A 16,501-nucleotide genomic window follows, 5' to 3' on the forward strand; every position below is an offset into this window, starting at 1 on the left:
GTATATAGTGACTATATAGTGACTGGTGGTACATAGTGACTGGTGGTACATAGTGACTGGTGGTATATAGTGACTATATAGTGACTGGTGGTATATAGTGACTGGTGGTATATAGTGACTGGTGGTATATAGCGGCTATATAGTGACTGGTGGTATATAGTGACTGGTGGTATATAGTGACTATATAGTGACTGGTGGTATATAGCGGCTATATAGTGACTGGTGGTATATAGTGACTATATAGTGACTGGTGGTATATAGTGACTATATAGTGACTGGTGGTATATAGTGACTGGTGGTATATAGTGACTATATAGTGACTGGTGGTATATAGTGACTATATAGTGACTGGTGGTATATAGTGACTATATAGTGACTGGTGGTATATAGTGACTGGTGGTATATAGTGACAGGTGGTATATAGTGACTGGTGGTACATAGTGACAGGTAGTATATAGTGACTGGTGGTACATCATGACTGTTGGCACATAGCGACTGGTGGTACATCGTGATTATATAGTGACTGGTGGTACATAGTGACAGGTGGTACATAGTGACTGGTGGTACATAGTGATTATATAGTGACTTGCGGTACATAGCGACTGGTGGTACATAGTGATTATATAGTGACTGGTGGTACATGGCGACTGGTGGTACATAGTGATTATATAGTGACTGGTGGTACACAGTGATTATATAGTGACTGGTGGTGTATAGTGACTGGTGGTACATCATGACTGTTGGTACATAGCGACTGGTGGTACATAGTGATTATATAGTGACTGGTGGTACATAGTGACTGGTGGTACATAGCGACTGGTGGTACATAGTGATTATATAGTGACTGGTGGTACATAGCGACTGGTGGTACATAGTGATTATATAGTGACTGGTGGTACACAGTGATTATATAGTGACTGGTGGTACATAGCGACTGGTGGTATATAGTGACTATATAGTGACTGGTGGTATATAGTGACTATATAGTGACTGGTGGTATATAGTGACTATATAGTGACTGGTGGTATATAGTGACTGGTGGTATATATTGACTGGTGGTATATAGTGACTGGTGGTACATAGTGATTATATAGTGACTGGTGGTATATAGTGACTGGTGGTATATAGTGACTGATGGTATATAGTGACTGGTGGTACATAGTGACTGGTGGTACATAGTGACTGGTGGTACATAGTGATTATATAGTGACTGGTGGTATATAGTGACTGGTGGTATATAGTGACTGGTGGTATATAGTGACTGGTGGTATATAGTGACTGGTGGTACATAGTGATTATATAGTGACTGGTGGTACATAGTGACTGGTGGTACATAGCGACTGGTGGTACATAGTGATTATATAGTGACTGGTGGTACATAGCGACTGGTGGTACATAGTGATTATATAGTGACTGGTGGTACACAGTGATTATATAGTGACTGGTGGTACATAGCGACTGGTGGTATATAGTGACTATATAGTGACTGGTGGTATATAGTGACTATATAGTGACTGGTGGTACATAGTGACTGGTGGTACATAGTGACTGGTGGTATATAGTGACTATATAGTGACTGGTGGTATATAGTGACTGGTGGTATATAGTGACTGGTGGTATATAGCGGCTATATAGTGACTGGTGGTATATAGTGACTGGTGGTATATAGTGACTATATAGTGACTGGTGGTATATAGCGGCTATATAGTGACTGGTGGTATATAGTGACTATATAGTGACTGGTGGTATATAGTGACTATATAGTGACTGGTGGTATATAGTGACTGGTTGTATATAGTGACTATATAGTGACTGGTGGTATATAGTGACTATATAGTGACTGGTGGTATATAGTGACTATATAGTGACTGGTGGTATATAGTGACTGGTGGTATATAGTGACAGGTGGTATATAGTGACTGGTGGTACATAGTGACAGGTGGTATATAGTGACTGGTGGTACATCAAGACTGTTGGTACATAGCGACTGGTGGTACATAGTGATTATATAGTGACTGGTGGTACATAATGACTGGCGGTACATAGTGATTATATAGTGACTGGTGGTACATAGCGACTGGTGGTATATAGTGACTATATAGTGACTGGTGGTATATAGTGACTATATAGTGACTGGTGGTATATAGTGACTATATAGTGACTGGTGGTATATAGTGACTGGTGGTATATAGCGACTGGTGGTACATAGTGATTATATAGTGACTGGTGGTACATAGCGACTGGTGGTACATAGTGATTATATAGTGACTGGTGGTACACAGTGATTATATAGTGACTGGTGGTACATAGTGACTGGTGGTATATAGTGACTATATAGTGACTGGTGGTATATAGTGACTATATAGTGACTGGTGGTACATAGTGACTGGTGGTACATAGTGACTGGTGGTATATAGTGACTATATAGTGACTGGTGGTATATAGTGACTGGTGGTATATAGTGACTGGTGGTATATAGCGGCTATATAGTGACTGGTGGTATATAGTGACTGGTGGTATATAGTGACTATATAGTGACTGGTGGTATATAGCGGCTATATAGTGACTGGTGGTATATAGTGACTATATAGTGACTGGTGGTATATAGTGACTATATAGTGACTGGTGGTATATAGTGACTGGTTGTATATAGTGACTATATAGTGACTGGTGGTATATAGTGACTGGTGGTATATAGTGACTATATAGTGACTGGTGGTATATAGTGACTGGTGGTATATAGTGACAGGTGGTATATAGTGACTGGTGGTACATAGTGACAGGTGGTATATAGTGACTGGTGGTACATCATGACTGTTGGTACATAGCGACTGGTGGTACATAGTGATTATATAGTGACTGGTGGTACATAATGACTGGCGGTACATAGCGACTGGTGGTACACAGTGATTATATAGTGACTGGTGGTACATAACGACTGGTGGTACATAGTGATTATATAGTGACTGGTGGTACATAGCGACTGGTGGTACATAGTGATTATATAGTGACTGGTGGTACACAGTGATTATATAGTGACTGGTGGTGTATAGTGACTGGTGGTACATCATGACTGTTGGTACATAGCGACTGGTGGTACATAGTGATTATATAGTGACTGGTGGTACATAGTGACTGGTGGTACATAACGACTGGTGGTACATAGTGATTATATAGTGACTGGTGGTACATAGCGACTGGTGGTACATAGTGATTATATAGTGACTGGTGGTACACAGTGATTATATAGTGACTGGTGGTACATAGCGACTGGTGGTATATAGTGACTATATAGTGACTGGTGGTATATAGTGACTATATAGTGACTGGTGGTATATAGTGACTGGTGGTATATAGTGACTGGTGGTATATAGTGACTGGTGGTACATAGTGATTATAGAGTGACTGGTGGTATATAGTGACTGGTGGTATATAGTGACTGGTGGTATATAGTGACTGGTGGTATATAGTGACTGGTGGTATATAGTGACTGGTGGTATATAGTGACTGGTGGTGTATAGTGACTGGTGGTATATAGTGACTGGTGGTATATAGTGACCGGTGGTATATAGTGACTGGTGGTATATAGTGACTATATAGTGACTGGTGGTATATAGTGACTGGTGGTATATAGTGACTGGTGGTATATAGTGACTGGTGGTATATAGTGACTATATAGTGACTGGTGGTATATAGTGACAGGTGGTATATAGTGACTGGTGTTATATAGTGACTGGTGGTACATAGTGATTATATAGTGACTGGTGGTATATAGTGACTGGTGGTATATAGTGACTGGTGGTATATAGCGGCTATATAGTGACTGGTGGTATATAGTGACTATATAGTGACTGGTGGTATATAGTGACTGGTGGTACATAGTGACTGGTGGTACATAGTGACTGGTGGTATATAGTGACTATATAGTGACTGGTGGTATATAGTGACTGGTGGTATATAGTGACTGGTGGTATATAGCGGCTATATAGTGACTGGTGGTATATAGTGACTGGTGGTATATAGTGACTATATAGTGACTGGTGGTATATAGCGGCTATATAGTGACTGGTGGTATATAGTGACTATATAGTGACTGGTGGTATATAGTGACTGGTGGTATATAGTGACTATATAGTGAATGGTGGTATATAGTGACTATATAGTGACTGGTGGTATATAGTGACTATATAGTGACTGGTGGTATATAGTGACTGGTGGTATATAGTGACAGGTGGTATATAGTGACTGGTGGTACATAGTGACAGGTGGTATATAGTGACTGGTGGTACATCATGACTGTCGGTACATAGAGACTGGTGGTACATAGTGATTATATAGTGACTGGTGGTACATAGCGACTGGTGGTACATAGCGACTGGTGGTACATAGTGATTATATAGTGACTGGTGGTACATAGCGACTGGTGGTACATAGTGATTATATAGTGACTGGTGGTACATAGCGACTGGTGGTACATAGTGATTATATAGTGACTGGTGGTACACAGTGATTATATAGTGACTGGTGGTGTATAGTGACTGGTGGTACATCATGACTGTTGGTACATAGCGACTGGTGGTACATAGTGATTATATAGTGACTGGTGGTACATAGTGACTGGTGGTACATAGCGACTGGTGGTACATAGTGATTATATAGTGACTGGTGGTACATATTGACTGGTGGTACATAGTGATTATATAGTGACTGGTGGTACACAGTGATTATATAGTGACTGGTGGTACATAGCGACTGGTGGTATATAGTGACTATATAGTGACTGGTGGTATATAGTGACTATATAGTGACTGGTGGTATATAGTGACTGGTGGTATATAGTGACTGGTGGTACATAGTGATTATATAGTGACTGGTGGTATATAGTGACTGGTGGTATATAGTGACTGGTGGTATATAGTGACTGGTGGTATATAGTGACTGGTGGTACATAGTGACTGGTGGTACATAGTGACTGGTGGTACATAGTGATTATATAGTGACTGGTGGTATATAGTGACTGGTGGTATATAGTGACTGGTGGTATATAGTGACTGGTGGTATATAGTGACTGGTGGTATATAGTGACTGGTGGTACATAGTGATTATATAGTGACTGGTGGTATATAGTGACTGGTGGTACATAGTGATTATATAGTGACTGGTGGTATATAGTGACTGGTGGTGTATAGTGACTGGTGGTATATAGTGACTGGTGGTACATAGTGATTATATAGTGACTGGTGGTATATAGTGACTGGTGGTATATAGTGACTGGTGGTATATAGTGACTGGTGGTGTATAGTGACTGGTGGTATATAGTGACTGGTGGTATATAGTGACCGGTGGTATATAGTGACTGGTGGTATATAGTGACTATATAGTGACTGGTGGTATATAGTGACTGGTGGTATATAGTGACTGGTGGTATATAGTGACTGGTGGTATATAGTGACTATATAGTGACTGGTGGTATATAGTGACAGGTGGTATATAGTGACTGGTGGTATATAGTGACTGGTGGTACATAGTGATTATATAGTGACTGGTGGTATATAGTGACTGGTGGTATATAGTGACTGGTGGTATATAGCGGCTATATAGTGACTGGTGGTATATAGTGACTATATAGTGACTGGTGGTATATAGTGACTGGTGGTATATAGTAACTGGTGGTATATAGTGACTGGTGGTATATAGTGACTATATAGTGACTGGTGGTATATAGTGACTGGTGGTATATAGTGACTGGTGGTACATAGTGACTGGTGGTACATAGTGACTGGTGGTACATAGTGACCGGTGGTATATAGTGACTATATAGTGACTGGTGGTATATAGTGACTGGTGGTATATAGTGACTATATAGTGACTGGTGGTATATAGTGACTGGTGGTACATAGTGACTGGTGGTATATAGTGACTATATAGTGACTGGTGGTATATAGTGACTGGTGGTATATAGTGACTGGTGGTACATAGTGATTATATAGTGACTGGTGGTATATAGTGACTGGTGGTACATAGTGACTGGTGGTATATAGTGACTATATAGTGACTGGTGGTATATAGTGACTGGTGGTATATAGTGACTGGTGGTACATAGTGATTATATAGTGACTGGTGGTATATAGTGACTGGTGGTATATAGTGACTGGTGGTATATAGTGACTGGTGGTACATAGTGATTATATAGTGACTGGTGGTATATAGTGACTGGTGGTATATAGTGACTGGTGGTACATAGTGACTGGTGGTATATAGTGACTATATAGTGACTGGTGGTATATAGTGACTGGTGGTATATAGTGACTGGTGGTATATAGTGACTGGTGGTACATAGTGACTGGTGGTACATAGTGACTGGTGGTACATAGTGACTGGTGGTAATCATGTCTCTACTGACAATTTGAATGCACAAAAATCCTGTGATGAGATCCTGAGGCCCATTTTGTGTAAGGTATCTGTGGCCAACAGATGCATATCTGTTTTCCCAGTCATTTGAATTGACTGAATTCCTCATATGAACTGTAACTCTGTAAAATCTTTGAAAATATTGCATGTTGTGTTAAAATTTTTGTTCAGTGTAGATTGTGTTGAATGATTTGGTGATTTGCTACCAGACCTCAGGATAAGGCCCAGATGCAGACAGTTCAAAGTAACATGTTTATTTACAACAACCGCCAGAACTAGAAACAATGAACTAACATGAAGCAGGAGTAGAGGGGAAAAAACAGCTGGTAAACTTGACGCGACAAGACAAACTGGCAACAGACAAACAGAGAACACAGGTATAAATACACTGGGGATAATGGGGAAGATGGGCGACACCTGGAGGGGGTGGAGACAAGCACAAAGGCAGGCGAAACAGATCAGGGTGTGACACTTGCACTATAAACAGGACTTTCCAAATTGGTCATCCACTTTTTTGGTTACTACATGATTCCATATGTGTTATTTCATAGTTTTGATGTCTTCACTATTATTCTACAATGTAGAAAATAGTACAAATAAAGAATAGCCTTTGATTGAGTAGGTGTGTCCAAACTTTTCACTGGAACTGTATATGCTGTGTTATAAAGTGCAAGCAAAGCATTGTGTATGCCTATCTTCTCCTGTCTGCTTGTCCAGTCTCCCTGGGTGGCGATCTCTTTCCTATCTTCTCCTGTCTGCTCGTCCAGTCTCCCTGGGTGGCGATCTCTTTTTGGTGATCAGTTGAATCTCTTGCTTCGTCTCTCCTGTCAGCTGCATATGGATCTCCGGCCTGTCTCTAACCTCACCACCACCACATAGCTGTATGGATTATATCTCTAACCTTAACTACTCCCCACGACAGGCCCACACAGATCCTAAATCCCAGACACACGTAGAGAGGAGATGAGATGGTGAAGATAGGGTTTCACCCTAGGAAAAATAATCCCCTTATCACAAGTTAAAATGTTAGATACTGCATGTCCTCCTGAATCTCATCTGAGCTTTCTCTCTTTCACTCTCTCTCTGTTAGTCTCTCTATCTCTATATCTCCCTTTTTTACACACACACACACACACACTTCACACACACACACACTTCACACTTCACACACACACACACACACACACACACACATCGCATTTTTTCTGAAATGAATGGGACTGGAGATTGGAGGAGAAACTGAATGTCTGGAGGGATCGTAAATATCCCATTGCAAATATGCGACAACAAAGTGGATTGGGTTTTGACCCGTTGATCTCCAACAGATAATGTTTGATAAATAATTTGAAGCCGTGTCTGTTTAGCTGTTGTTTGAATGATGGACCAATGATTCATCCGAAGCAGATGTGTCTGAAGAATAATTCCTGTGATTCTCCTGTAAGGCTTCAGAAGGATCATACTTCCCCATGTTTTCACCAGTGGAGGAGCTAACGATCAGGGCCGGACGACTGCATTTGGGGGCATGAAGCACAGAGAAAATGTTGCCGTTTTTAAATCTAATTTCCTGAAATTCTACACTTTTTTTGCCATGGGGCAGGGATAGTTTGTTTTTCTGATTTATCGCTTTTGTTAATATTTTTCCATGATGCCTGCCATGTTGTCAGGGAAGATAGGAATGTTGCTCTTTTAAAGCAAATTTACTCAAATTCTACACATTTTGCTATAACCCCCCCCAAGCACCAACCCTGCCCCCTGACTACAATCCCCTGTTTGGTCATAATGTTGTATTTTCCAGGCATTGGAAGCTGGTGTCAACTGTTCAGATGTTAAATCCAAAAGGCATTTGGATGTTCAACTGTTCTCTATTTCTAACATTACTCTCTCCATCACCACAGTCGATCGAAATCCTCTACCGACCAGACGGGTCGTTCTCCGGGTCAGAACCTGGATGAGTCCCCTTACCTGGAGCCGTTCCTCCACGAATTCCACGATGAGGAACAACAGCACCCCCTGCAGGACAACCCACTACCCAACATACCCCGTCACCTCCCCAGCCTGGAGCTGATGGACACGATGGACCGGAAGCTGAAGAAGAAACGACGTAACAAACAGAAGAAACATCAGAGAAACAGACAGTTTAATGACCTCTGGGTTCGCATCGAGGAGAGGTGAGAGAGGAGCCGTTGTTGTGTATTACTGTGTACTGTTGATAGTTCTACCAGAACAATGTGTACCGGTCCTGTGTGACTCAGTTGATAACAGTGTGACGTTATGTACCCAAAGTTGTGGGTTCAATTCCCATAGAGAACATGTACACATGTTAAATGTATGTACTCACTGTATTGGGGGAGGCAGATAGCCTAGTGGTTAGAGTGTAGAGGGGGCAGGTAGCCTAGTGGTTAGATTGTAGAGGTGGTAGGTAGCCTAGTGGTTAGAGTGTAGAGGAGGCAGGTAGCCTAGTGGTTAGAGTGTAGAGGAGGCAGGTAGTCTAGTGGTTAGAGTGTAGAGGAGGCAGGTAGCCTAGTGGTTAGAGTGTAGAGGAGGAGTAGCCAGGTAGTCAGGTAGTGGTTAGAGTGTAGAGGAGGCAGGTAGCCTAGTGGTTAGAGTGTAGAGGAGGCAGGTAGTCTAGTGGTTAGAGTGTAGAGGTGGCAGGTAGCCTAGTGGTTAGAGTGTGGAGGAGGCAGGTAGTCTAGTGGTTAGAGTGTAGAGGAGGCAGGTAGCCTAGTGGTTAGAGTGTAGAGGTGGTAGGTAGCCTAGTGGTTAGATAGTGGTTAGAGGAGGTAGGTGCCTAGTGGTTAGAGTGTAGAGGAGGCAGGTAGCCTAGTGGTTAGAGTGTAGAGGTGGTAGGTAGCCTAGTGGTTAGAGTGTAGAGGAGGCAGGTAGCCTCGTGGTTAGAGTGTAGAGGTGGTAGGTAGCCTAGTGGTTAGAGTGTAGAGGAGGCAGGTAGCCTAGTGGTTAGAGTGTTGTGCCAGTAACCAAAAGGTTGCTAGATCGAATCCCTGAGCTGACAAGGTAAAAATCTGTCGTTCTGCCCCTGAACAAGGCAGTTAACCCACTGTTCCCTGGTAGGCTGTCATTGTAATTAAGAATTTGTTCTTAACTGACTTGCCTGGTTAAATTTAAAAAAAAATGAGAAGTCACTTTGGCTAAGAGCATCAGCTAAATGATATATTAAATTACATACCAGTAGTTTATGATGATGTATGTTCCTAAGAGGAAGGAGAGAGAAGTATTAAATTCACATGTCACCAGGTAGGTATCACTTTCGTGCTCAAGTCTGGGCAGTTATAGCTGCTCTGTCTACAGGATCTACCCTCTAACTGACAGAGAACCTGCAGGCACAAACACCCATCATATCACATCACAGATACCTCCTTCTAGACTGGTTCTCTCCTGGTTCAGTGTTATGGATCCTAAGGAAAGGAAATACGTTGTGTAAGGTTGTAGCTACCGGCAAGAGACCTTTTTTTAAAAATTCGAATATGATGACAAAGAGACTATTGTTGAAGTTGCCGTGAAGAATAACCACACACTTGTTACTTGGTTGATTCTCTGACTGACTGTTTGGTATATTTATAACTATAAGGCCAGTTTCCTAAACTTGGACTGAAAACCTCAATGGAAATGTGAATTGAAAGGTCGTTTTAGTCCTGAAAGAAAATAACATGGATGTTTCTAAATACATTTCCCCCAAAAGTCAACTTCAGACGTTTGTATATTATGTCTGAAAAAAAACTGTTTTAAAATGGTACAGTATGGTTAATATTCAGGAAGGTAACCTGCTGAGTTTTCCTCTAAACAAAGCATGTGTGTTTCCAGTGTTGGGGAGTACAGAGGAAGGTCTCTCTGGTTGATTTGATGCGTGGCCACATGCAGACATGTCAGACCTGATTATACTTCACCCTCCTGAGTTCACTGGCTCTGCTTTGTAAACGCAGGTTCAACTAAAATAAACCTGAGATCCATCCCAAATGGCACCCTGTTCCCTATACAGTGCACTACTTTTAACCAGAGTGGGCCTGGAATGACCATAGGGCTCTGGTCAAAAGTAGTGCACTATATTAGGAAATAGGGTTCTATTTGGGACTCATACCCGCTTATAGGCTCAGTCAGTATTCCCGGCAATCAAACACAGCAGAAAACCAAATGAATAACTATTCTGAATGTACCTTTCTAAAATAAGCAGCAAATTCAGGGCTAGGTTATATCCAAGAGAGACAGCTGGCTCTTGTAACCAAGGACAATCAATGAAAAGTCAATATTATTAACTACTAACATATGCCCAGTGATGAAAAGAGCCTAATTATATATGCTAGGTAAATTATGCCTCTGGTCAGTTTGTCATTGCCCTCCCCAAATGGCTTCGTATGACTATGGGCCCTGGTGCACTATCTAGGGAATATGGTGCAATTTGGGACTGAATCCTAGTCATCACAGGCCTGCTGACTTCTGGCCCATTATGCCTTCACCATGTCACCAGTTCAGTCCTCAATAAGTACCAAAATTGTCAAATCACAACCTCAATTAAAACACTGCTCATTAATTTAATTCCCGTTTAGAATTCAACCGTTTTGTTTATTTTCTTTACTAATGGGAGGTAGTTACAGAGCTGAGTTTCTCTCTACCAATAGTGGCAGGCGGAGGAACCTGTCCGTGTGTTGTGATTGGCAGAGTTCCAATAAGCCCGTACTTAGTTCCTGGATCTAACAGGCATACATCAAAGACACTGGCATGCTTTACAATCTTCTGTCATTTGTTTCTGGATTCATCCTGATCAGGCTGATGATTTCCAGAGTTCTGACAAACTAGGTTCTAAGGTTCTGGAATTCTCTGTTTGACATCGTCATGTAGCATTAGCAGCTAAACTAGCAACAGTATCAATGTTTGACCTCATTATGTAACAACAGTTAAAATTAGGAACAGTATCAATGTTTGACTCCTCTATATCTGACTGGGTAAATAACTCCTCTATATCTGACTGGGTAAATAACTCCTCTGACTGGGTCAATAACTCCTCTATATCTGACTGGGTTAATAACTCCTCTATATCTGACTGGGTTAATAACTCCTCTATATCTGACTGGGTAAATAACTCCTCTATATCTGACTGGGTTAATAAGTTCTCTATATCTGACTGGGTTAATAAGTCCTCTATATCTGACTGGGTAAATAACTCCTCTGACTGGGTTAATAACTCCTCTATATCTGACTGGGTAAATAAGTCCTCTATATCTGACTGGGTTAATAACTCCTCTGACTCCTCTATATCTGACTGGGTAAATTACCCCTCTGACTGGGTAAATAACTCCCTCTGACTGGGTAAATAACTCCTCTATATCTGACTGGGTAAATAACTCCTCTATATCTGACTGGGTAAATAACTCCTCTGATATCTGATCTGGGTAAATAACTCCTCTATATCTGACTGGGTAAATAACTCCTCTGACTGGGTTAATAACCTCTATATCTGACTGGGTTAATAACTCCTCTATATCTGACTGGGTAAATAACTCCTCTATATCTGACTGGGTTAATAAGTCCTCTATATCTGACTGGGTTAATAAGTCCTCTATATCTGACTGGGTAAATAACTCCTCTGACTGGGTTAATAACTCCTCTATATCTGACTGGGTTAATAACTCCTCTGACTGGGTTAATAACTCCTCTATATCTGACTGGGTAAATAACTCCTCTATATCTGACTGGGTTAATAACTCCTCTATATCTGACTGGGTTAATAACTCCTCTATATCTGACTGGGTAAATAACTCCTCTATATCTGACTGTAAATAACTCCTCTATATCTGGTTAATAACTCCTCTATATCTGACTGGGTTAATAACTGGGTTAATCCTCTATATCTGACTGGGTTAATAAGTTCTCTATATCTGACTGGGTTAATAAGTCCTCTATATCTGACTGGGTAAATAACTCCTCTGACTGGGTTAATAACTCCTCTATATCTGACTGGGTAAATAAGTCCTCTATATCTGACTGGGTTAATAACTCCTCTATAACTGACTGGGTTAATAACTCCTCTGACTGGGATAATAATTCCTCTATATCTGACTGGGTAAATTACCCCTCTGACTGGGTAAATAACTCCTCTATATCTGACTGGGTAAATAACTCCTCTATATCTGACTGGGTAAATAACTCCTCTGACTGGGTTAATAACCCCTCTGACTGGGTTAATAACTCCTCTATATCTGACTGGGTTAATAACTCCTCTGACTGGGTTAATAATTCCTCTATATCTGACTGGGTAAATAACTCCTCTATATCTGACTGGGTAAATAACTCCTCTATATCTGACTGGGTTAATAACTCCTCTATATCTGACTGGGTTAATAACTCCTCTGACTGGGTTAATAATTCCTCTATATCTGACTGGGTAAATAACTCCTCTATATCTGACTGGGTAAATAACTCCTCTATATCTGACTGGGTTAATAACTCCTCTATATCTGACTGGGTTAATAACTCCTCTGACTGGGTTAATAACTCCTCTGACTGGGTAAATAACTCCTCTATATCTGACTGGGTAAATAACTCCTCGATATCTGACTGGGTTAATAACTCCTCTGACTGGGTAAATAACTCCTCTATATCTGACTGGGTAAATAACTCCTCTATATCTGACTGGGTAAATAATTCCTCTATATCTGACTGGGTTAATAACTCCTCTATATCTGACTGGGTTAATAACTCCTCTGACTGGGTTAATAACTCCTCTGACTGGGTAAATAACTCCTCTATATCTGACTGGGTAAATAACTCCTCTATATCTGACTGGGTTAATAACCCCTCTGACTGGGTTAATAACTCCTCTATATCTGACTGGGTGAATAACCCCTCTATATCTGACTGGGCAAATAACTAATAATATAATAATACTAATATAAAATAATATTTTGTTTTTATCATTTGTTTATTGAGGAAAGTCACGTTGAGATTACATAATATTTGTTTCAAGGGAGAGTCTGAGACCCTGTGTTGGCAGGGAATGTGTGACATCATCTCTCAACCCACAGACGGACATAACACACTGATTACTATCCATGGTGAATCTAACATGACATAACTCCTATCCAATCGTAATCTAACATAACATAACATAACTCCTATCCAATCTTAATCTAACATGACATAACTCCTATCCAATCTTAATCTAACATAACACAACTCCTATCCAATCTTATTCTAACAGGACATAACTCCTATCCAATCTTAATCTAACATGACACAACTCCTATCCAATCTTAATCTAACATGACATAACTCCTATCCAATCTTAATCTAAAATAACACAACTCCTATCCAATCTTAATCTAAAATAACACAACTCCTATCCAATCTTAATCTAAAATAACACAACTCCTATCCAATCTTAATCTAACATGACATTACTCCTATCCAATCTTAATCTAACATGACATACCTCCTATCCAATCTTAATCTAACATGACATTACTCCTATCCAATCTTAATCTAACATGCAATCCTCTTGTCTCTGTTGTCTCTCAGCACCACAGTCCAGTCTCCTCCACCTCCGCTGGTGCCTATCATCAACGGTTACGTCACCGTAGGGCCTCACCACCATGACCTTGAAAGAGGCCTCGCCCACGGCCACGGCAGAACCAATCACCACAGGTGGTCGTCAGGCTGCTCCGCCTCCGCGCCGCTGTCTGTCATCTGGTTACGGTTAACAGTATTGGTTCACACCTGGACACTGGTAGTAACTCTAGTCTAAAGTATGAGGTTGTTGGTTAAACTTTTACACAAAAACTGGAAGAAAAATCCTCATCAATCTATTTCAAAAACACTGTAATTCTGTATACTGTTAACAGTGTTGGGTGACATCTGGACTGCACATCTAGTACAGGAGGTTCCTGGTTCAAAACCCTCCTGCTCTCATCTGGACTGCAGCACTAATGCAGGAGGTTCCTGGTTCAAAACCCTCCTACTCTCATCTGGACTGTAGCACTAATGCAGGAGGTTACTGGTTCAAAACCCTCCTGCTCTCATCTGGACTGCAGATCTAATGCAGGAGGTTCCTGGTTCAAAACCCTCCTGCTCTCATCTGGACTGCAGATCTAATGCAGGAGGTTACTGGTTCAAAACCCTCCTGTTCTCATCTGGACTCTAGTAGCAGATCTAGTACTGTAATCAGTGTTGGTTCACATCTGGACCCTGAATAACTAGTGCAGGAGGTTACTGGTTCAAACCCTTCCTGCTCTCATCTGGACTGCAGATCTAATGCAGGAGGTTCCTGGTTCAAAACCCTCCTGCTCTCATCTGGACTGCAGATCTAATGCAGGAGGTTCCTGGTTCAAAACCCTCCTGCTCTCATCTGGACTGCAGATCTAATGCAGGAGGTTCCTGGTTCAAAACCCTCCTGCTCTCATCTGGACTGCAGATCTAATGCAGGAGGTTCCTGGTTCAAAACCCTCCTGCTCTCATCTGGACTGCAGATCTAATGCAGGAGGTTCCTCTTTCAAACCCTTCCTGCTCTTAAACTGGAAGGAAAGGATTCATCTTTTTCAACACACAATGAGGTGAATCCTAACTTCAAGTGAAAATCGGACATAAGTGGAAGTTCGCATTCGCTCAAATCAGTCTAAACTGGATCTTTTTACATTTAATTTAGTACTTAGTACTTTAGTACTTTAATTTAGTACTTAGTACTTTAGTACTTTAATTTAGTACTTAGTACTTTAGTACTTTAATTTAGTACTTAGTACTTTAGTACTTTAATTTAGTACTTAGTACTTTAGTACTTTAATTTAGTACTTAGTACTTTAGTACTTTAATTTAGTACTTAGTACTTTAGTACTTTAATTTAGTACTTTATTTGGACAAAAAACAAATATATTATTAAGAACCCAAACAGCTCTTATTCTTCCTTTTCTTCTGACACTCTTCATTTATTCTTCACTTTTTGAAGAATGTTTTTTTATCGTGTAATACTGTGGGAATTGTATATATCTACATATTCTAGATTGTATTTTAGAAATATGACATTGAAAATGGTTGAATGTGTTTTGTTTATTGTTGTTGTTTATAAATAGATACAGTGTATTTTTTGAGACTAAAGCTGGTACTAACCACCATATCCTGTATTTGGTATCCTGGTCCCATAGCTTGGTCCCCTGATCTGCTTGTGCTGTCTTGCTAGCTCCTATGGTCATTGTCACCTTAGGAGTTGGCAAGACAACACAACCAGATCTGGATCCAGGCTATGTATTTGTCTCTCCGTGGTTGAATGGTGATGTTGGTGGGGGGAGAATCCATCCTAAAACAGTTACCTATGGTTTGTTGTTTTGTCTTTGCTGAGAGAATTACGTTTTATGTTTTTACATAAGAGATTATTTGTTTAATTTATTTAACTATATAGTTGGTAAGTAATGTAAACATGCGTTGTGACGGTTGTTGTTCATCCCAATGTGATTTGTTCGTTCTCTTTCCAGCCTAAGTGTCAGGTCAACAGCAGTTTGTTTGGATGTTCTGTATAAAGCAGGAGATTCATGAGATGAGTTTACCTTGTTGTAGCTCACTGACATGAGATGAGTTTACCTTGTTGTAGTTCACTGACATGAGATGAGTTTACCTTGTTGTAGCTCACTGACATGAGATGAGTTTACCTTGTTGTAGCTCACTGACATGAGATGAGTTTACCTTGTTGTAGCTCACTGACATGAGATGAGTTTACCTTGTTGTAGCTCACTGACATGAGATGAGTTTACCTTGTTGTAGCTCACTGACATGAGATGAGTTTACCTTGTTGTAGTTCACTGACATGAGATGAGTTTACCTTGTTGTAGCTCACTGACATGAGATGAGTTTACCTTGTTGTAGCTCACTGACATGAGATGAGTTTACCTTGTTGTAGCTCACTGACATGAGATGAGTGTACCTTGTTGTAGTTCACTGACATGAGATGAGTGTACCTTGTTGTAGCTCACTGACATGAGATGAGTGTACCTTGTTGTAGTTCACTGACATGAGATGAGTGTACCTTGTTGTAGCTCACTGACATGAGATGAGTGTACCTTGCTCACTGACATGATAGCTCACTGACATGAGATGA

The 16,501-nt window shown here is 40.7% G+C and overlaps 1 protein-coding gene across 4 annotated transcripts in view; it reads left to right on the top strand.

Moving 5' to 3' along the window:
• LOC121840219 (metalloprotease TIKI1-like) overlaps nucleotides 1–15,120 on the top strand; it is a 157,225-nt gene extending 142,105 nt beyond the window's left edge. Inside the window, exons 6-8 of one of the 4 annotated variants that reach the window (XR_006079484.1) lie at nucleotides 8,307–8,579; nucleotides 13,939–14,519; nucleotides 14,680–15,120. Coding sequence is in view for 1 of the 4 variants with exons in the window: in XM_042302764.1 (XP_042158698.1) it covers nucleotides 8,307–8,579; nucleotides 13,939–14,164 (499 nt within the window). In the remaining 3 variants the exon portion in view is untranslated. Of the gene's footprint in view, nucleotides 1–8,306; nucleotides 8,580–13,938 lie in introns of all 4 variants that reach the window. The other 3 variants (XR_006079485.1, XR_006079486.1, XM_042302764.1) reach the window with 3 other exon arrangements.
• Nucleotides 15,121–16,501: the final 1,381 nt, after the last annotated feature.

The sequence above is a fragment of the Oncorhynchus tshawytscha genome, linkage group LG20, assembly GCF_018296145.1.
Source record: "Oncorhynchus tshawytscha isolate Ot180627B linkage group LG20, Otsh_v2.0, whole genome shotgun sequence".
NCBI lineage: Eukaryota > Metazoa > Chordata > Actinopteri > Salmoniformes > Salmonidae > Oncorhynchus > Oncorhynchus tshawytscha.